At 39.9% G+C, this 21,797-nt stretch overlaps 2 protein-coding genes across 3 annotated transcripts; both read left to right on the top strand.

The window, feature by feature from the left end:
- The first annotated feature begins 783 nt into the window (after window positions 1–783).
- ndufs2 (NADH:ubiquinone oxidoreductase core subunit S2) lies at window positions 784–11,060 on the top strand. The gene is made up of 14 exons (XM_046064791.1): window positions 784–923; window positions 1,960–2,063; window positions 3,400–3,590; window positions 5,324–5,444; window positions 6,401–6,513; window positions 7,576–7,650; window positions 7,834–7,911; window positions 7,995–8,080; window positions 8,309–8,428; window positions 9,323–9,452; window positions 9,830–9,925; window positions 10,158–10,241; window positions 10,658–10,715; window positions 10,844–11,060. The coding sequence occupies exons 1-14, from the start codon at window positions 817–819 to the stop codon at window positions 10,879–10,881; spliced, it is 1,401 nt and encodes a 466-aa protein (XP_045920747.1). The 5' UTR covers window positions 784–816; the 3' UTR covers window positions 10,882–11,060.
- A 254-nt stretch (window positions 11,061–11,314) lies between these two features.
- fcer1g (Fc epsilon receptor IgFc epsilon receptor Ig) lies at window positions 11,315–20,806 on the top strand. Of its 2 annotated transcripts, none has more exons than XM_046065831.1 (5): window positions 11,315–11,501; window positions 17,250–17,344; window positions 17,909–17,953; window positions 19,863–19,886; window positions 19,987–20,806. In XM_046065831.1, the coding sequence occupies exons 1-5, from the start codon at window positions 11,435–11,437 to the stop codon at window positions 20,038–20,040; spliced, it is 285 nt and encodes a 94-aa protein (XP_045921787.1). In that variant the 5' UTR covers window positions 11,315–11,434; the 3' UTR covers window positions 20,041–20,806. The 2 variants fall into 2 exon arrangements, with proteins under 2 accessions (XP_045921787.1, XP_045921788.1); XM_046065832.1 differs by lacking the exon at window positions 11,315–11,501 and adding an exon at window positions 16,327–16,545.
- Window positions 20,807–21,797: the final 991 nt, after the last annotated feature.

Below are 21,797 nucleotides of genomic sequence, written 5' to 3'. Positions count from 1 at the left end.
AGTGACATCATAAACTCGTTTGTGAGTTTAATGCTCTTATAGAGCAGGGTACAAAACTTTTTCCAAAGCGTGCCTTTTTGTAGAGCAGCTGTCTGTATCTACGGCCAGATGGGAGAAGCGTGAGGCTTGAGTTGAGAGGGTGGCTGGGATTTTGTACTATGGTAGTTGCTCTACGAGCAGTGGTGGTATTAATCAGGGCTGGCAGGTTGGGAGTGGGAAGACTTATTATTTTGGAGGTGTTAGTAATTTTAAGAAGCTTATTCTTATTGGTGAGAGAGAGCATGGTGAAGGAGCAGACTAGCACCGTACAAGAGGACGGGTTCAGTGATACTACAGTACAGGAGAAGCAGAAGGTGTGGTTTGATTGAGAAAGTCCTGAGTTTACGAATGACAAAAAGTGTTTGTTGACAGTGTTTGTGGATTGGTGATCAAAACTCAGTTTATTGTCCATAGTGATGCCGAGGTACCTGAAGCTGTCAACAATTTCTACTGGCTGGCTGTTTATGGAGACGGGACAATGAGGGGTGGAGAGTTTTTAACCTGCTTGAGGTTACAGTTAATATAAATTATTACTATATTTATCATATACGTTTACACATATAATTTCTAATATTAGTAAGAGTGATTTAATTATTAAAATGCGAACTACACCGCACATACAGTAAGTATACAAGCGAACTGCTTAATGTGTGGTGATACATCACACCGATAGGTGGCAGCACAGACTGAAGGCGCCTCTAAAAAAAGAAAAGAAGACTTACGTCATTGGCCATTGGACGATGATTGGACGCTGCCAGAGGTTGTCTGACAGCCAAGATGGCTGCTACTATGTTGAGGTCGCTTTCAAAACTAGGACGTCCTTCAACAAAATTAATATTAAGTCATAATTTGCTGAGCCCCGGCTGTAATGTCCTGCAAAACAGGTAGGATAACAAAGACACAAAACGTGACCCTTCCCTTGCATGGCCAGCCGTATTAGCTAGAGCGCCACAGAAATAGCAACACCGAAAGGCTAATAATGTTAGCATGTTGCTAAAAAAGCCGACTCGGAATTTTTCAAAATTATTCGAGTCGTCTGCGACAATTTGTAGTTATTTTCTGAATGGTAAACGTCATTACAAAGCACGTATAAAAGTAGTATAGCAAGGTCAACCTTAAAGCTCGCGTAGGTTGCAGGATATATACGCGTCCCTTCCCAACCTGTAACGGGAACGTACCTGTTAACGTTAGCTGTCGGATTAGCCAACGTGTCTCATGTTTACTAAACTGGTCTAAATATTTCATGTTCTGTATGAAGTCAAAGTATTATACATTTTACAAGAAAGAAAACAAAACCCGACAGTTTCTCGTTTAGAGATTTTAAATTAGACCACAGTTTAGCTAACCAATGTGGATGTCTCTCTGCAACAATTCTAGCAGAATTCAAGACCTTGAACTTAAATCTCACATAAGTAATGAAAGTATATATTTTATAAACTGTAAAATCAGCTTATATTTCTCTGAAATTGCCATGGTTCCTTCTTGTTCTGATCATGTAGTACCAAAGTCAAGGGGACTGGAACATAGGTTTGTTATTGACCTGGTCTGACACGCAATAAGTGGACAGTCACTGAAGACAATCCTTTTTTATGTTGCCATGTGTTGCAACAATTAACATTAATAACCATATTTTATTGTTTTAGCGTAAGATATATCTCTGCTCTGCCTGTATCCCTAATCTGCCAGATCGGATTATCTGTTGTCAGGTTGGCAGCACAGTGGAGTCCAGACCAGTCACCCTTTCCTAATGATCCTAAAGAAGATTTGATTAAAGCCTCTCTGGCAGCATGCAAGCAGCCCGAGAGATGGCACCTACCTGACCGTTATATTTATTGCACCTATTTAGTTTTCTCCTTTGGCTCAAAACTGAAAGCCTGCTAACACAGCCTTACCTCAAGAATATTTTTAATGTCTTCACAGACAGAAACAATGGCAACCAGATGTGGAGTGGACAGAGCAGTTTGCCGGGGCGGTGATGTATCCCACTGCCATGAATGAGAAATGGACCCCACCCCCGTGGAATGGTACGATCCACAAACACAGTCACACCTTTAGGGCTACTAGTTAAAGGATTCCTGTTCTGTTAAGCCTTTATTTTAATTAAAAAATGTGCCATTATTTGGATGGGACAAAACAGGACATGCAGCAAAGGGTCGTAGGCTGGAATCAAACCCGGGCTGTTGCTATAAGGACTCAGCCTTGTACATGGGGTGTACGCTCTACCAACTGAGCTACCTGCGCCGCAACTTCTAAGCCTTTATATATTGAAATCAAAAGGCGAATGTAAAATATTAGCTTGCTAAGACAGTGTGAAAGTTGACAACATTTTAATATACTTTATTTATTTCCAGTGTTGTCAGTACACCAATCTTTATTACATTGGAGGCAGGACTCCGTGTCTGACCTATATGTGGTTAAACTGTTTACATTTCACTACCCACTGGATTACTAGGGTCTTTTCCAATATCTTGGGCAGCTTATTCTCTGGGTTCATGTTTACCGGTTTGACACTAACAAATGCATCAAAGGTGGGGTAAGCGATTCAAATCCAAAACACGTCTTGTTGTCAAATTCAGTAAATATCTCCTCATGGACCGCTAGCTGTCAGTTCTGTGTGTGTGTGCACAGCCCTGACTCTGTTAATGGCAAACAAACAAAGTGGCCCGTACCCCAACAGACAACACTATTCTAGCCGTTCCAGCCATAATTTGTGTGTCAGGTAACTTTAAATGACTTGCCCACACACATTCAGCTTACTTTGTAGTTCACCAAGATATGTTATTGTGATGTTAGGACAGCTGTTTGGAGCTGGTGTGCTGGCTCTGTGACCGTCTCGTCCTCTCTGGATGTTAGCTTCACAGCAGCAGATGTAGAGACAGTTTGCTAACCAACAGCTTGGCCAGCGTTAGTTACATTATTTGCTGTGTTGTTCACTCATGGTATTTGTCAAATTGCTTACTCCACCAAATTGCTTACTTATTGTTCCAAATCAGACATATTGTTGTCATCTGGCCTCTGGTGCCTGATTGGGGCCCAAATGAGCGTTATACATTTGTTCACAAAGTATTTTCTCCGTGACAAACTTGATCAGTTTTAATTGTTAACTGTGAAAAGCTTTTTTTGTTTTGTTCTTATGCATTTGGTCGTCTGTGTGTGTTTCTGTCTGCAGCTAATTTGGCATACAGCCTAATATTTTTTGTGCACATTAATGACTGTATGCTCAAGGACCTCTCCTAGGTGATTTTATACCGCTATGGACTTCTGTCTGCCAGGGTAGTGATGGCTGGATGAAACCTTTCAAAGTAGTGGAAAAACTTTGGCGTTTACCCTGCACTGTAATGTTTTGTTTTCTTCCTGCAGACAAAGATCCTCCTGCAGAGAAGGAAGTGTCCAACCTGACCATTAACTTTGGTCCCCAGCATCCTGCAGCTCACGGGGTGCTGCGTCTAGTCCTGGAGCTCAGCGGAGAGTCCGTCAAGAAATGTGACCCGCACATCGGCCTGCTTCACCGCGGCACAGAGAAGCTCATTGAGTACAAGACCTACCTGCAGGTACTGAGCCACTTAGTGTCTGTGAATAGTGTTCGTGTATTTTCTAACCCAAATTTACTAGGCAGTGGTTTAAATAGCTCATACTGTACGTGTGCATGTTAGGGCTGACCCCCAATAGTCGAAGATTCGATGCTTCGATGGGCGGAGCCTGAATCGACTGTCAATCTCACAGCCGTAGCTTTGCAACAAGGATCATGCTATTTTGGCGATATGGGGGTGCTCCACGTCTGATTTTACATAGAACTACCATTAAGTTAATGTACAGCCGATTACTATATACATTTCAACGTTTAATGCTGTTAATAACCATGTAAAAAGAAAAAAACTTTCAGTAAATGGGTAGTGCGTAAATAAATTTGTAACCCTGGGTCGTCAGTGCGCATGTGTAGGCGTAGTGTGTGTGGTGGCGGAGGAGAAACACTCGCTGAAGAGACGGAGCCCCAGCTTCAATGGTGCACCCCCCCATCCCCCCCGCAATCGTCGTGCACAAAAACACACACTATAGGCAGGACTTGACGATTCTGAGTCGACTATGTAAATCCTTAGTCGGGGACAGCCCTAGTGCATCTATAGAGGATTTTGAAATCAGTAAGTGTAGAATTAGTAGTGCTTGTGCTGGATTTACTGTGTAAAACTAGATGGTGCAAGAGGAGAGGAACACCTCACACCTTCATTTGAAAATGTGCAGGTCGATCGCATCTGTGAAGGGCACGTTCACACGCGGCGGCTCTTTTGATGTCATCCACTCGCCGCTGTTATAGATGTTATAGCCTAGTTATATTCTAAACACAGTTTGAATTTAAAAGCCTACAATTTACAAAAACGACTGACTGTTGTAGTGTTTTATAGGCGGTAATAATAGCCTCATAATGTCGGCTAGTTCTTACTGTTCTGCTTGTGTTTTCGGACTCCGTTGGGAGTAATCCAGAGTAGTAACACACAGCTACAAAAGTTTGAAAGTCCAAATAAAAGTAGGCTATTTATTCGAAAGAAACGATTATTATCAATTCCAAAATTCATAGTAGATTTTTACAATGGAAAAATATATAATGATCAATTTTACTAAAAAATACACAGCACTGGAAAAGTTATAGCCAGTCAAAAAGCACATGAGGAAGCCGCACGCTCTCTTGAAGGGACCGTAGAACACACATCTATCACAGGGAAAAACTAGACTACTGCAGCATTAGTTTTGATGATCATGTAGCAACACAAAACCTATGAGCAGCGGCTTTTATGTATGTTTACTCCATACAAGTGGATCGCTGTCAGATAATGACCCGTCAGATGCAGAATCAACCCAGGACACATCGCTCAGCCCCCACCATCAGACTCTCCTTCACTCACTGCGCTGAGCGAGTGTAATGCCTGTAGTGGGAAAGGCGTTGCCAATAGCAACATAGAATGTTTATCTAAACGCGCGACATGAAGAGCGCTAAAATTACAGTATTCTCTATAGGGGTCAATTTTACCCGCTGGCGCTTATAGGTATAAATGCCCCCTTTTTAAATTTTTAAATTTAACAATAGGGGGTGCTATATAACACACGTTTAGGAAAAGTCAAAGTCTGGGGGACTTGCATATTATATTGAAACAAAGATACATACAATCAAAAAACAGCTAAATTTGACCGTTAGTGGTTCTAGTGTTAAGAGGACATTTATCACGTGTCACATCATTCTTGGAAGTCCCTTACCCAGCACACTTCATTTCCTCTTCTTTTTGTGCTACAGGCTCTACCGTACTTTGACCGTCTGGACTATGTTTCCATGATGTGTAATGAGCAGGCCTACTCTCTGGCTGTGGAAAGGCTGCTCAACATCCAAGCTCCACCTCGTGCACAGTGGATCAGAGGTAAGGACTAGAAATAGTCAGGATGTGAGAAGATTCTGACTTCTGACGTCTCAAATATACTTTGAGGGGTCTCATTAGTCTGCCATTGATGACCAGCTATTCTTTTACATTTTTATATATAATACATAATATATATATTTTACGTATATGCACATTTGGAATTACATACAATATTATTGTGAAATAATGGCCCCCTGTGTGCGCTAACAACTCAGCGTATTAGCGATGGTGTTGTTGTCTGGCACTGTTAATGGTCAAAGGGCTGCATCTAATGATAATGGTCTGCAGAATATCAAAAAGTAGCAAAAGATGTCCATTTAAATTTATATATAAACGTCCCGCACTCCAGAGAAATTGTAAATCTTCACATTTGAGCAGTTGAAGCCAGAACTCTATTTTCAATTTTATTTATATAGCACTAATTTATAACAGATGTTATCTCATAGCTTAACTTTTCAAACAGAGCAGGTCTAGACTGTACGTTATTTACAGAGACCCAACAATTCCCACCATGAGCAAGCACTTGGCAACAGTGGCAAGGGAAAATAAAAATACAAATTTTTTGCAGCGGGTTGCTTGCAATCATAGATCCATAGACTCTGACTCTACAGCTCAGAAGGCAGAAATACTTGCTGAAAGCGACTGAAGGAGAGGAGAGGGACAAGAAAGCACAAAACTACAGGAGAGAGACTGCATACAGATGGAGAGTGGAGCTCAGTGCATCATGGGTAGTCCCCCCATAGTCTAGGCCTATAGCAGCATAACTAAGGGATGATTCAGGGCTCACCTGAGCCAGCCCTAACTATAAGCTTTATCAAAGAGGAAAGTCTTAAGTTAAATGTGGAGATGGTTTCTGCCTCCTGAACCCAAAATGGGAGCTGATCCCACAGGAGAGGAGTTATTTATTTATTTTTAACAGCTTTACACGGTTTGATGGATTCTTTTTGTGTTTACAGTTCTGTACGGAGAGATGACCCGCATCCTGAACCACATCATGGCCGTCACCACGCACGCCCTTGACATCGGTGCCATGACCCCCTTCTTCTGGATGTTTGAGGAGAGAGAGAAGGTTCGGGGCGCTGCTGCATGATGTCATGCTCTGTCCTTTATAATGCAAACTAGCCCAGAATCAGTCCTTTTTTATTGTTTTAAAACTTTGTGTGGGAAAGGTGCTGTTTTGCCAGCTCTCACAGTTCCTCAGCAACTGTCTTATGTTTGCTGAATATTGCAAGTCATCCAATGCCCCTAAAGTTCCTCAAAAGACGTAATCATCAAAAGAATCCTAAAGAATAGCCCAGAGTGAAATAAGCTTCTCAGGTTCTGTCTCTCTGCTTTTAGACTCTGATTTATACAAATCTACTTTAATAGCATGTTTTCATAAGCTCCAACACTACATATACACAAAATTGCCAGTTTATTAGCTACACCTAACTACAACTAATGCAGTCTAATACAACAGCCATGCAGTAAATGTTACCTTCATGAAGGTTATAATCAGCTCTTTATTCAACTTAATGCTTATTTTGGAGGCTGCGGTTTGTGGTGCTGTTAAAATATGTAGATAGATGAGGATAGAGTAAACAATAGAAACAGTCAGTGTAACGTAATACAAATGATTTTAGTGTGTGTGGAATCTTCTCAAACCAAAAATAAACATTATAACCTTCATCAAGGTAAACAGTATATCATGGCTGCTGTCTTAGACTGCATTAGTTATACCTAGCTGTGCCCAATAAACTGGCACCTGAGTGTATATATCGCCAAAGGAGTCACTAATCTTAAGGCCATTACGCAGGAACTTGATGTGCATCTCAAGGCCTCATGAAACATTCATTGTGAAATATTCAGTCGAAAATGTTCCGTTGTGGGTTTTTCTCTGAGTAAGCCCCGTCCCCGAACCTTTTTCCTGACACAGCTGCTTTGATGGTGAGTCAGGACAAAACGATTTCCAGAATCAGTTTGCCCTCAGATTAAAGGCCTGCTCACATTCTATTATCTAGTCCTTTTCTGTTTTACATGGAGATTGAACAATCGCAAATACAAGACACAGATTACTAACTGTTAGGTACATTATGTTTTTAATGTTGACCTCTTGAAGCCCTCTAACTGTGTGTGCCTTGTTTCCTCTCAGATGTTTGAGTTTTATGAGCGGGTGTCCGGAGCCAGAATGCACGCCGCGTACGTCAGACCTGGAGGTGTACACCAGGTGGGAGAGTTCAGTGAAAAATACTTTTCATTTGTCTAGTGTCATTTTTATAACAACTTAAAGGTATCTCTTTGGGAAAGTTGTGTTTTGCTACAAAGAGCTAAGTACAAAGATGTATCAAACATATGACATGCAAGTCCAGTCATGGTTGTGGAAGTGCTAATGGTCTTAAATGTGTTCCAGGATTTGCCACTTGGCCTGATGGACGACATCTACGAGTGGTGCAAGAATTTTTCCATTAGAATCGATGAAGTAGAAGAGGTAAATGACTTTTAAATCTCCACAAGGGCTTAACATGACATGATAAGGATGTGGTGAAGTCAAAGATGCTGTCCTCTGTGCAGATGCTGACCAACAATCGTATCTGGAAGAATCGTACTGTAGACATTGGGGTGGTGTCTGCTGAAGATGCCCTCAACTATGGCTTCAGGTAACAAACCAATGAAAGTAAAAAGACTGCTTTCTAGGGCCAGTTTGCGGCTGCCAGCTGAAGCCACCCTTTCTACGTACTAGTCATTTTGACCCCAAAATATGTGAAAACAGGGCCCCGAAATTATCTTTCAAGTTTCATAACAATTTGAGTGTAATTTAGAAAGCTGCCCAGATGATAAGCAGAAATGTGTATAAACTGTTATTTATAACCTCTCCTGTCCACCAGTGGAGTGATGCTGCGAGGGTCCGGCATCAAGTGGGACCTGAGAAAGTCTCAGCCCTACGACAAGTATGACGAAGTGGAGTTTGACGTCCCTATTGGAAGCAAGGGAGACTGCTATGACAGGTAAAAGATTGGCAAATGGCTGTGGTTGTTATTTAACAGTGTCTTCATTTTCCTGTTCCCCTTTTCTATCTGAAGTCACGGGCCCCGTTTCTCCAAATTTGCAACATGCCAGCTGCAACTTGTAATATGAGCTCATTTCCCTCCTGCCTCAATTTTGACATTTAATTCATAAAAAGAAACACCGTACTTGCAAACCCTCGCATCAGTGTGCAACAAGGCCGGAGACTGACACATTTATCTGCAATGTGCGAACAACAAATCATTTGTGAGACGGGATGCTGACTCAATTTGCAATCGGTGTGCAAGGAACTTCAGCAAATCGCTCTTGTGAAACGGGTCGCAGATTCTTAGTGCTAGTATGTATCACTTCACTTGAACACATCAGTGACAAGTTTTCATTGACTGGAAAAGATAAGCTGGAGAACGCCACATCATATAAACATTAAACATTCGATCCAGCACTGGGTCCATTAGAAAGGCGTTCATGGCGTTGCCAGACAACAGTATGTGAATAAATCACAGTTTATATGCAGGCACAGCTGGTAGTGTGAGCTTAATGCTGCTGGTTACAGCTGGAGACAGCATAGGCACTACCTTCTCTCCAGCACAGCTCCCCGGGGTAATCAGAGGCCGATGAATGAATCAAATTGAGCTTCCAGTGTTCTATTCAACACAGGAATGAAAAGTGCTCAGTTCAGAGAGAATAAAAAGAAAGGACAGACGCACAGGTTGGCCTCCTCTCCGTTTCTTTCCCCACCACTCTTTATAGAATGTCTAAGAGCTGATTGTGATTTGATGCCGAGTTACTGACGTACAGTGTCAGTAGCGTCTGTAGCTCAGCTGTTTGCTCTGTGTGTGTGTGTGTGTGTGTGTGTGTGTGTGTGTGGGGTCCAGGTATCTGTGCAGAGTGGAGGAGATGAGGCAGTCCCTGAGGATCATGCACCAGGCGCTCAACAAGATGCCAGAAGGAGAGATTAAGGTGGATGACGCCAAGGTTGCCCCTCCCAAGAGGTCTGAGATGAAGGTGAGCTGAGCCAGAGCGCCTCCCACGTTTCCTTTCATTCTTACGAGGCGGTTCTCTAAACTCCTGCAGGCTGTTCAATCTTAAAAATGTTGCACATTTTTCCCTTTTCCTCTGCGCTTTATCACTTCTGTGTTTTAATCAAATTTCAGCGGTGTCACTAATTTGTTTTCACACTACCCTCTTAAAATAATTACCCCAGTTCTGCTCTAAAATGCACTTTCATTTGGCCGCCCTCAAGGCCTGAGATCACCTCTAGTTCACCTCAGTGTTAGAACTCTCAGTGCAGCAATTTTACGTATCAGTCAGCGTATGCAGATTCAACATCGTTATCCAAACAGCTGCTCATAACGTGTTTTATGTGCTCCTCCTTGTCCTAGACATCCATGGAGTCTCTGATCCACCATTTTAAACTGTACACAGAGGGCTACCAGGTCCCCCCAGGGGCCACATATACAGCTGTGGAGGCACCCAAGGTGAGACCTCTATACAGTAGAAAAAATCTTCTGTATCAAGTTTACCATTTTAACCTAACAAACAAAAAATCCACCTTTTTAAGTATACAACTCTGATCCTTAGTATACATTAGGTTTTTAATTAATTGGGAAGCCTTTGTAGGCCTTCAGGGGTTTGTTTTGATGTCATGTTTACTAGAGTGTATTTGTGTGGGTGTGTGTGTGTGTGTGTCTGTCCTTGTGTCACTTGCAGGGAGAGTTTGGTGTTTATCTGGTGTCAGACGGCTCCAGCAGACCCTATCGCTGCAAGATCAAAGCTCCTGGATTCGCTCACTTGGTGCGCACTTAAAACTTCACAAGACACTGTGAAATATTAAACGCACCGGGCATCAATTATTCAGCACGTTTAACGGCTTGTCCTTAAGGCTGCTTTTAGTTCATTAAGTACATTTTATGAAGTACTACAGAGCCATCTTTAGAAGTGTACAGACCCCCCCACCCCCCACCCCACCCCACCTTCTTCCTCCTTCCTGCTCGTCGCTGTTTAACACAGTCATTTTCATTTTGGTCTTCAAGGCTAAAAATGTCTTTAAAGTTGCATAAACAAACTATTAGTAGAGTAGTTAGTGCATTACCTTCAGGCTATAATCTCATGAATTAGGAATATTTACTTTTATATGAGCTCATCTGCCCTGAATAGTTGGAGCTGGTCTTCAGTTATTCTGAATCTTAATCTTGTTTTCTTCCGTCTAGGCTGGTCTGGATAAAATGGCCAAAGGACACATGCTCGCTGATGTGGTGGCCATTATTGGTACGATAGCGATGACTCTTGAAGAATCCATCTCCTCTCTGAATGTTGTAAAAATGCAAAAATAAGATTGTTTTTTTTTTTTCATGAAGTCTCACTCAGCCTTTGCTTCTTTTTTCTTCTTCTGACAGGCACACAGGACATAGTGTTCGGCGAGGTTGACCGTTAACATGTCGCTGCTCGTGTCTGTGTTCTCTGAAGAAGGGAACTCATCCTCTCCTTCACACATCTTAGTCAGGTTCTCTTCCTGTTCACTATTCGCTGTACTGAGGCTTTTGACAGATGACTCTGCTTATAATCATTAATGTACAATGTCTAAATAAACCTAATAAATATTTTATGACCTCACATCAAAGCAGCCAGTTGTATTTTCTGCCTCTCACATTGGAACAGGGTGATTTGGGAGGGATTCAACGCTGTTATTTTTTTCAGATGCTCTGTTTCTTTCACTTTAGCGAAAATCAAGTATTAAAAATGACGGCAGAGACCAAAGCCTCAGTTGTATGTCCTTCCTCTGGTTGGGTGTTAAAGTGGGAGTGGTCTGATGAGATGTGAGAGAAATGGACTTAGAGCTCAGACCACAACTTCCCCTCTTGTCTGTGAGGTATGCGACTGTAGCGTTCATCAGAACGCGGAGGGAAAAAAAACACCCACAAGTCTTCTTGTTTGCTGCTTGCTGGTCGCTCAAGGAGCCCTCTTCTCTGTGTTGAGCCTGTGTAGCCATGGCCGTGTGGGGCAGGAGCCCGTTACTGGTAGCGATTCCTCTGTGGATGAGTTTTGGGAGAGCTGGTGAGTTGCGACATCAACATGGGATGTAACTTAAAGTTTTTATATTGCTCTGGCTGTGATGGTGGTTGAATGTCTAAAGACAGTGATGATGTTTTAATGAGAAGAACAATCCAAACAGCAGAATTCAGACTTAAGAAAACCTCATGACATGACACACAATGACTGAAGAGAAGCTGTGCAGTTGGTCAAACAGGGTGAAGATGTGATTTTTTTTTTTTTTTTTTACATGATCACTTGTTTGCTCTGTAGAACAACCCAAAGTTAAAATGGTGTACTGCTACTTAATGTTGGCACACGGGTACGTGATTATTTGGAACAGTGAGGTTTTCTGCCTTTTGACCTACCAGTGTAGCAGCAACGATGTAGGCGCCACATCAAAGTTCCTGTTAAAAGAGAAGCTGACTCTGTTAGTTCTTGTTGACACTTTTTAAAAATACTGCACTTTTCAAGCGCACCCTGCTTGGACAAATACATTCAGTCACAAGATTAGTGTCAGGCTCCTCATCATTTCTACACCCTCTAAAGTTAGATTACACTGGATTTATTAGTATATGTTGTGCACCATATAGCCGGTATGTCATGTATACAATTAATATTGTAATATTGCTTTAGCAGCTATCAGTTTAATCGTGAATCTGCCTATAATGTTTGGAAAAATAAGTAACAAGAAAAAATTTTACAATTTTCAATGCATTTCTATGAACAAGTATAAACAAACGGATTAAGCCTTCAGGGTCAGTTAATATTGGAGGTCAAGAAGACATTAAAGAAGGGTACTGTTGAGCCAAAACAATTAGTTGAATAATCCATTAGTTGATGGAGAGAAAATTAATTGCCAACTATTTTAGTAATCACTTAAGCAAAAATGATTGATGTCTATATAATGGTTCTAAAATATGGGGATGTGCTTCTTCTCTTCTTACACTGTATTAAATAAATTAAAATTTAAATGTATTTAAATTAAAATAAAAAATTTTGGACGGTTCGTAGGTAAAAAAAAAAAAAAGACATCGACTTGTGATCTGGTAAATTGTGATTGGCATTTTTCACTATTTTCTGGTGTTTTATAGACCAAATTATTAATATGGGAGATCAATTGATCAGGGAAGTTGCGATTGATATTATCTTGTGTAGTTCAGAAATGAAATAGGTTAATTCAGCGGGTAAGAGACGCTAAGATATTTCAGTTTTATTGCCAAACCACAACTGACTATGGCCTATTTCTAGTGGATGTGGTCTACAGCATAAGGCAAAGTCACAGCCAACTGGTGTATAAAATTTTAAAAGAGAAAGATCTCATTCTTGAAAACATCATATGCTGTAAAAAGATAAGTGGTTGTTATTGCAGTTACACATGTCAGCTAACACCCTGTTTGCTGGCTCTGACCTATCGCAATACACAGAACTGCACAGAGACACTGCAGACTTAATAAATCAAAATATTTTAATTATAGCACCACAGCAAACAGTCTGTTGCAGGTGTCTGGAGCCATGCGAAACTAATGTGCATTTATTAGGTTAATGTGCAGTTTTTTTATTAGTGCATAATGGCCAATGTGTCTGGACACAGACAAATGTCATTTAAATATCAGACTATTTTTTTGTGTGTGTGTGTTCACTGTTTCCTTTTGAACCCCGAGCTACATGTGAGTTGCGGAAACCAAAGGAGATGTTCATGTAGATAACACACCACATCTCTCTGGCTCACAGGCAAGAGTAACTGAGGCCTTTCACATAGAATTAACATTTTCACTTGTCGGTTGAGTCGGCAGGATCGTACTCCATCTATAACCCTCAAGCCTAATACGGCCAACAGTATCAGTCAGTGCCAGCGGTAAAAGAGAAGAAGTAGATGTTTTCAAATCATATCTAATTTTACTGACTGAAAGGGGAGGACGTGTGGGGGTAAAACTCATGTGATCACAGTTTTCAGAAAAGTGATTCTTTTCTCTGATCTTCTGATGGAGAAGAGGGCGGGAAAAGAAGGCACAGGGCAGAAAATTACGTCTGTTGTCTGGGGATTTCAGCATAGAGAAGTGGTTCTGGGATTTAATGTGAGAAAATGTACTTTAGAGTTTTATATATTACTTAAATAAGTTACACTATGAGGTAAAAAAAAAAGAAGTCCTAATCGTGTATGTGGTGTAAAATATGCTCTGGTTAAAGTTGGATGGCTTAGCCATCACATTTAAATTCTATTAAAATGTAATTAATTTAAACACATACAACAAATTGTCAAAAGTTAATTACAGTAAATTAGCTCAATTTTGATTTAACAGTGTGGAAATGCATAGTCTTTACATATCACTCACCAAATCTATGGAGTCAGCGCTGTGCCACAGGAATCCTTTCCAGTGATTAAGTTTTAATGACTCGATTTTATTTTACATAAAGAAAAACAACTTGAAATGTGATGAATTAGATGTAAATGTAAATGTATTCATAAAAAACTGACCTCAAGTCAGTTCCATTACTCAGTCTTCAGTTTACGTTTAAGGTATGACATGTTTTTGAAAGGCTTATAAATTTAACTTTAAGTTATTGAACTGACTTCCTGTCGTATATATTTAATCTCATCTTCTTTCACTTTAACAGTTTTCATTATCTCTAGATTTTTTTCATTTAAATTAAGCGATTTACAGAAGTGCAATCCGCAGCAATAAGAGCTCTGATTGGCCGGTGTTGTTGCTGTGTTGTTTTTAGCTTCATGAGATACAGCTTGTCTTTCCATCCGGCCAGTCAGAGCTTGATACGGCTCCATGCGTTGGACTGGCTTTACATTATTTCTGCTTATTTTCAATTAAAGAGAAGTAACTTTAAAGATGGTATTCAGCGGGGATACGCATTAGCTAACAAAGTGACATCTAAAAGCCTTTTGAAAAAACTATTATTAATTGGGATGATCATTATATAATAGTAATATATTGACCTTTATCATTTTTATCTGATGATGTGAGGACTGAAACATCCTTAATAAAGTGAGTACACGGGATTGATTTGTAAATTTACATGCACATTACATTAATTACTTAATAGTTATATTATTATATGATGATAATAATACTAATAATAGTTTTTATGCATCAATTGCTCAACGATTAACCAACTGAAAGTAGCCGTAGAGGGAAAAAAATTGAAGATATAATCCTCTTTCTCTTTACAGGATAAAAAATTTGACACTGCCATGCAATGCAGCACACAGCCTAAAGTATGACATTCTCATACAATTATGCAATATTGCAGCTAAAGATAAATTCAGAAATACCTTACATGTAGAGCTGTCCGATATTTATGAGTAAAAAATATGACCGCTGTGTGACTGTGCTTTTATAAAGAGTTTGTTTGTAATTTCTGCAACATGTTCTTCCCTGCGCAGAAGGTTGAAGACACATAAAAGTCTTCTGCGAGGGTAGTCTGTGATGAAGTAGACAAAAAGCACGTTTTCAGAAGCTGTTTTTTTAAATGTATTTTATATGCCAGTAGCCTGCATTAAAAGGACACGCCTCGACACAGATTGCACTAATTGGAAGCTCAACATCCAACTTTGTAGTGCAAAGTGGTTGTTGTGCAGTGCATCTTAAATCTAATGCCTCCGTTGTGTTGCAAAACCCAAAATCTCAAGGGATTTTATCTTCATTGTGGTGATAGTCTTTGATACTGAAGTATTTATACCATGTTACCTCTACCATCAATGCCCCCTGCTGTGATCCAGTAGTTTCTCTTCCAGGCTGGTCAGGCAGTGGGTGGCTAAAATGCTGTGTGACGTTTCAAAATGTGCCCTCACTTTTTGTAAATTACATTTCTTTGGGTAGTTCACCAAATGATAGCTACAGGTGACTGTTACCTTTGATCATTGCTTGCATTGTTATGCTTATGATGATATTAAATTTCTTTTTAAAATTGTTTCTGATCAATTCACTATTAACCTGATGGATCAGCTATAACTCCGTAGCATTTTCTTCTCAGTCAGAAGTGTGTCACATCAAGGGGAGGCGTCAACTGGAGAAAGTCACATATGTACACTAACCTACTTTTCTTGGGGTCTCTTACATTAAACGCAGCTTGCCTCACCAGGGGGCTTCCTCTTCTCCTAAATAAAGATTGAGCACATCTCTTGAACTAGAACTAGATCTAGATTGGATACTGTGTGCGATGTCCACTTGGCATTTGTCTTTACAATGTCCATCTACCTTTAGAACTGTTGTGTAGAACTAATGTGGTTGCATATGTACAACAATGTTGAGGACAAAATCATTTAAAGAACAGCAATATGAAAACAATCACATGTACAAGCTTGGATCCTCTCATTCGCTATATTACTTGGGCAGCCCAGCTTGTGCTTTTATTTAAACACCTCAGTGTCATTATTGGCCAAAGTGCCATTTTAGTCTTAGTGCTGAGAATTTGTGAAATTTACTCCTACTTTCAAACTTAAGATTAAAAGCAAGTTATCAAATTTCTTAAAGCTAAGCATCACTCTTACTCTTCCCAGTTTAAGGCAGCTCCAGAGGTCTTGCAAGTGGTTAGGAGTTGCCAGTAGGGGATTGTGATGGAGACAGAGACATGCGCAAATCTTTCAAGAGAGCAAGAATGTTTCTGAATTATTCGACGACGCACAGTAAATTCGACGGGGTCGGGACGTCATCTCACCACTGACTTTACGCAGCAATGCGTTTTCGACTAAACTGAAGGTGGCGATGACGCATGGTTGATGATTTGGGGCCATCACGACCTTCAATAAGCCGAATTGTCATGGAAACAAGTGTCATCACTTACTGCTTCACTCATTGTCACGCGTTTCATCCACTTCCCAACAACACACCCCGTAATCCAACAGAAGCAAACACACTTGATTGAATTGATGGCACTCATATAAAGATAAACTTTTTTATCTTTCATTTCCAATGTGTATATCATAATGGATTTCTTTAAATTCATTATTATCAAATATCTGTTGAATGTAAACTCCTCTTAAATATGAAAATCTATTCAGTGATTCCCAACATCGTCGTCCAGAATCTCGTTTGCGGCACAGCAAAGTGTGGTGAGTCCGATTTAGTTCTACACTTCACTTAAATTAAGACTGAGATGCTTGATAGCTAACTTTAAAGCATAGCTTTGAGCTAAATTTGTTTACTCTTAAGTCAATTCTTAGTTGTGTTCTTTTGAATCATTCTGGGAAGCTTGATAAATGCGGTCTTGCTCCTCTATGTGAAGTTCATGTCTCAGTGAGACACCAGAAGTTAGATTCTTCTTATGTAATTCCATTAATTCTATTTAGTTTTACTTTTCAAAATTATTGTTTGAAACAGCAGAATGTGGCACACCGCCCTCACTATCCTCAAATATTTCTCCATAGACTCTAACTCTCTAAGACAAAATAGTTTACTTTGTAGTCTTTGCTTTCTTATCTAATGGCTGATGTTGCTGTTTGTTTCACAATGTTCCATGGTGACACTGACACTGATGTCACTCAATAATACTGTTTTGTCAATGACAACGAAACAGACACATCACTGCTGAGAGCGGTATTCACTGTGTGTTGCCCTAAAAACAACAAGAAACAATAGATACTACATGCCAGTAATGTTTACAACAATAAGGCAGTTTTAAAGAAGGGAGAGCTCTGAGACAAATGATTGAGGATGATGTAACTCCAGTGCCTAGAAGTCTTTTTTATGTCTTTAAATGTTTTGATAGTTGTGATGTTTTTTAACATATGTGTTTTCTCCTGTGTTTGGTCATCAGCTGCTGGTCTTGCAGAGCCACAGATCTGTTATGTGCTGGACGGAATCCTGTTTTTGTACGGCATCATCCTGACAGCCCTCTACTGCAGAATCAAGGTTTGCATGCGACAACTGAGCTTTTTCAAATGCATATCACAAATTTTGTTTTATAAGGAACGTATATGCAAGAACAGAATATGGGAAAATGGGAACGAAAGGCCAGATGTCAGTTGATTAAAAGTTATCTGGTACATTATTAATGTGTTGGTAAAAAGGAGTTTCATCTGCAAAGACAAAAAACATTTGACTAGTATATATTATCATATGCTGATATACTGACATATGGCTTTTTTCAGTGTTATTTTTATATTTTACATTTTTTGAGGCGTCTGTCAAAACATATTTTAAAGGACAGAGATGTTATGACATTCACCATTGTGGAATAATTAACATTTTTTCCTAAAATATAACCAAAAGCTTGTTTTCTTTTAAATCTGGAAAATAAATGTACCAGTCTTCACTGATGTACCACCATATTCTTATGGCCAGTAAACTGAACTGAAAAGTTAATGAAAATACAATACAAAAAATAGATAGTTAGTGGATTATATGGATGTCAAAACTACAGTAAGACTTGTGTCGATATTTTAAATATTACTCAAGTAACGCTGTCTTCTTCAGATCTACAATGCTAAGGGGGCTCAAGCTGGGAAAGGAAAGGGCAAGGTAAGAATAAACACATGCACACTGTACATACATGAAAACAGAAGCAAAGGCATGACATGCGGTCTAAAATCAACAAGACAGGCTCTTAATGCAATTAACCACTGCCCGAACTGTGAACAAACCAGAGACAAAGCTCCTCTGGAGGCAAAAATAATCTCAAGTCAAACCTCAGTGGGCAAACAGTGATGGGCAACATGAAGAATGAAATTGGCACAAGCCATTCTTCATGTCCACGCGGCTACTTTTTTGTTTTCAACAGCCACACTGGCAGCTGTATGTGGCGAGTTCAACTATTTTGGCCGCTCTGCTCTGAAAAAGTTTCGATTTCCTGACACTGCTGAGAAGCTGCCAGACCCACCAGCTGTTGCATCACAGACCAATGAAAAGCCCCTCTCTCTCTCTCTCTCTCTCTCTCTCTCTCTCTCTCTCTCTCTCTCTCTCTCTTTCTCTCTCTCTCTCTCTATATATATAAATATATATATATACATAGATACATAGATACAGTACATATATACATGTGTGAATATATCATATACTGTATATACATAGGCCTATGTGTGTGTAAAGGTTATTGGGGGTGTGGTGTTTCTTTTTCTGCGCTCATGGTGTTTTTGACAGTAAATGGTCTTTAGCAACCTCGGGCTGGTTTCACAAAGCTATTTTAGACTAGCCTGTAGTTTTAGACCTAAGTCTAAAATTTGCTCATAGACTAATGCAAGTTAAACTGTTTCACCCAAATAAAGACTGAATAAGTTTAGACCAAAGACATTAGACACCTTACCCCCAGGCTAGGTCTAAGATCCTATGTTACCTCGGTAACCATCAGTAACATTACAAACATACAAAGCAACATACAATTGTTATTTATCAGAGGTCGCGCGCCGCTGGAGCAACGAGGGGGTTAAGTTTCTTGCTCAGGGACACATTGGTGGATGGGTCACAGTGCGGAGTTGAACCCACGTCTCACACCAAAGGCATGGGTCTTATCCACTGCTCCAGCACCTCCACCCCATTGGTTGGTTTCGTTTAACTAAGTTACCTATCCTGAGTCTGACAGATTGATTAGCTGAAGTACTGAGCCCTGCCTCCTGTTTTAAGAGATTTTCTCTTAAATATTTAGTTTTTGTACCATGTTCTTGGGTCTTTTCTGTATATCTTTGCACAACGGTATGGTTAACGCTGTTTTCTGTCGTTGCAACTTTTTTCCAAATCAAGCTTTTCTTTTTGTTACTACACTCTCCGCTAAATTTTCCAAGTAAAATATCCTTATAACTATTATACTTCTTCAACAAACACATCTTTTCCCACTGGGGTAAACTGTACTGAGTGGTTAGATGCGCCTACTCAATCTGCCATTTTTTGTTTTGTTTTGAAAAGTTATTTACCCAGAATCAATTGCAGCGTAGTCCTACTTAAGATAGTCAGGGTCTTCAGTGCTTTGTGCAACGATCTGATTTATATGTCTATCCGAAGTTTGACTATTTACTGTAGCTAAGCCGTAGTCAAAGTCTGTCTTTGTGAAACCGGCCCCTCGCCTTGTTTGGTGAGATTGGCTGTTCCTCACCCAGCTGTAGTCCAGAACAATTTCTGGCTCAGGTAATGATTGTGTTTCAATCTACATAGTGAATATTGAGATAGAGTTTTAGCCACCAACTGCACACAGCCAAACGCACTCTGACTCGCACAAACACACACTCTAAACTGCACAGATCTGGTGTGTTGCTATCTGGCTTGTATCACTTCTCAAATAACATGTTATTTGCCTTCCTCTTTATACAGGGTTCATACATACTAAACATTCACGAACGCACCCTGTTACAGCCACAGACTTTCAAGTCTTTCATGTCACAATCACTTATTTGACTGTTTGCCTATTATAGCTAATAATATTGTTTTCTACCCCTGACAGAATGTTGAAGAGGGCATCTACACGGTAAGTTTTGGCAGTGATGAGAGCCGAGTGCTTAAATGTCAAATTATCATTATTAAATTGTAGTGTATACGCTGAATTTCCCTCTCTGTTTTCCTCCCAGGATTTGAAGCCTCACGCCCAGGACACATATGAAGCTATTGGCATGAAGAAGTGATGTGATGAGGGAAAGTCCAAGACAGATGTTCTGTTTTTGTATTTAATATTGCTTATCTTACCTTTTTAGATTTGAGAACATGTGAGACTGTGTGTGCAAGTGCACATTTCCCCTTTGCTTTTGTAGATTTTATGGGAAGTTAAGAGAGACAAGACAGAAAGAGGGAAGATGAGGCCAAGTCGGGCAATTCTCAAAAATGCTTACTCTTGTTGTTTCAATCTATATTTAAGTTTTATGCAAACATATTTTTAAATCTAAGTAAAAAAAAAAAAAAGAATGATAAAACTGTTTTATTTTTATGTATAGCTGATATAGCCTACTCAAAGCTGATATGAGTGCCAAAATGCTAACTGGCACTCAGCTCCTGCTACAGACTGTCCAACTAACTTCCTCCTTTAGGCCATTTGAATGTATGTTTTTTTTATATTGGAACAGCAAATCCAGAAGTATTGCCGTTTTGTGCATCATGGTGAATACAGTATAGCCATTTAGCCATGTTCATCCTGTGTAGTAAATCCTTAGAGATACTGAGCAGTGTACACACCACAGGATGGCAGTGATGGTGCCTTTGGTGAGGGCCTTACCTGTTCGTACTCAAACACATACACACTCTGCTCTCTCCCAGGAGGCAGAGCCTGAAAGCAATCAAAGAAATAACACAAATTGCTGTAAAGTTTTGCATGCAAACTGTTGCCTGTGGTGTGCATAGAGCTGTGATATACGTTTCACGTACATAAAACCTATTAAACATTTAACTTGCTTATTATACAACTTTGTCTTTATTTAAATTGGAGTGTTGAATTAGGGCAGCCTTGTCTTCTAGATATTATGCTTGAATATGGAGTTGTAAATTTCTAGTTGTCATAAGGTAAACAAACACAAAAAGAAGAACTGTTTGTATGAAGTTGGTCAAAACATATATAAGTCTTAAATGATTTGATCTGTCACACCAGTAAAAGAGAAGAAGATTACAATGTGAAAGGAAAAACACATAGTATGATGTGCTGTTGATTTATGAGATGATTAAATTCTTGATTAAATATTAGTATTTTAAAATAGAATGTACCAAAAGTGGGCAGATTGGTTTATTCCTTTGATATAGGTTATGAAAATATTCATAGTGTCTCTGTGGTGCGCATCTTTGCTACTAATTGTGATCATCCCTTTTAAAATTAAAGGATCAATTTGTTTGCTATGGGAGGAGGCACCTTTTGTTTATGATCCAGCCTAGTAGAGTAACCCATTATAACATTCAGTCTGCGTCATTTGGACGCAGTTTAAACTGGATCTCCACCTGCCTCTCCTCTGAGCAGAGCAAGTAAAGACGAGAAAATAACTGTCAAGTTGCCCTAACCAAACCGGAAAGGTGACTTTTGCAACAAATGTGCGTGTGGGTAGGTGTGTGTGTGTGTGTGTGTGTATGAGAGAGAGAGATAGGTCTAGCACAAACAGGTGTATCCTAAACAGGTAAAGCTGCGCCTTCTTTTTTCTGAAGAGCAAACATGATGGCGTGTGCCTGACAAACCATCACACAACCGAGCTGAGAGGATTTACACTTTTCACAAGGACTGAGTTTATACAACTACAACTTTGGAAGGGATCTGGATCTAAAAAGAAAAAAGATAAAAGAAACGCCATCAAGGGTGATCCAGCAGGACGAGGGATGAATCCACCTCAGTGCTTAACGCACGCCCTTCATTTAGGATACTGTTACCTGGACTGATGAGCTTTATTCCAGCACTGAAAGTGTCCCAACT

Source organism: Micropterus dolomieu, linkage group LG12 (assembly GCF_021292245.1).
Source record: "Micropterus dolomieu isolate WLL.071019.BEF.003 ecotype Adirondacks linkage group LG12, ASM2129224v1, whole genome shotgun sequence".
Classification (NCBI taxonomy): domain Eukaryota; kingdom Metazoa; phylum Chordata; class Actinopteri; order Centrarchiformes; family Centrarchidae; genus Micropterus; species Micropterus dolomieu.
The sequence above is the reverse complement of the archived record's forward strand: the minus strand, read 5'-3'. Positions and strand labels throughout refer to the sequence as shown.

Excerpts from the sequence above, each read along its gene's own strand:
- ndufs2 (XM_046064791.1), top strand. The coding sequence starts at position 817 with ATGGCTGCTACTATGTTGAGGTCGCTTTCAAAACTAGGACGTCCTTCA. Across the intron at positions 5,445-6,400 it reads TCGTGCACAGTGGATCAGAG|TTCTGTACGGAGAGATGACC; the intron begins GTAAGGACTAGA and ends TTGTGTTTACAG. Across the intron at positions 7,912-7,994 it reads GAATCGATGAAGTAGAAGAG|ATGCTGACCAACAATCGTAT; the intron begins GTAAATGACTTT and ends TCCTCTGTGCAG.
- fcer1g (XM_046065831.1), top strand. The coding sequence starts at position 11,435 with ATGGCCGTGTGGGGCAGGAGCCCGTTACTGGTAGCGATTCCTCTGTGG. Across the intron at positions 17,954-19,862 it reads CTGGGAAAGGAAAGGGCAAG|AATGTTGAAGAGGGCATCTA; the intron begins GTAAGAATAAAC and ends TACCCCTGACAG. Across the intron at positions 19,887-19,986 it reads TTGAAGAGGGCATCTACACG|GATTTGAAGCCTCACGCCCA; the intron begins GTAAGTTTTGGC and ends TTTTCCTCCCAG.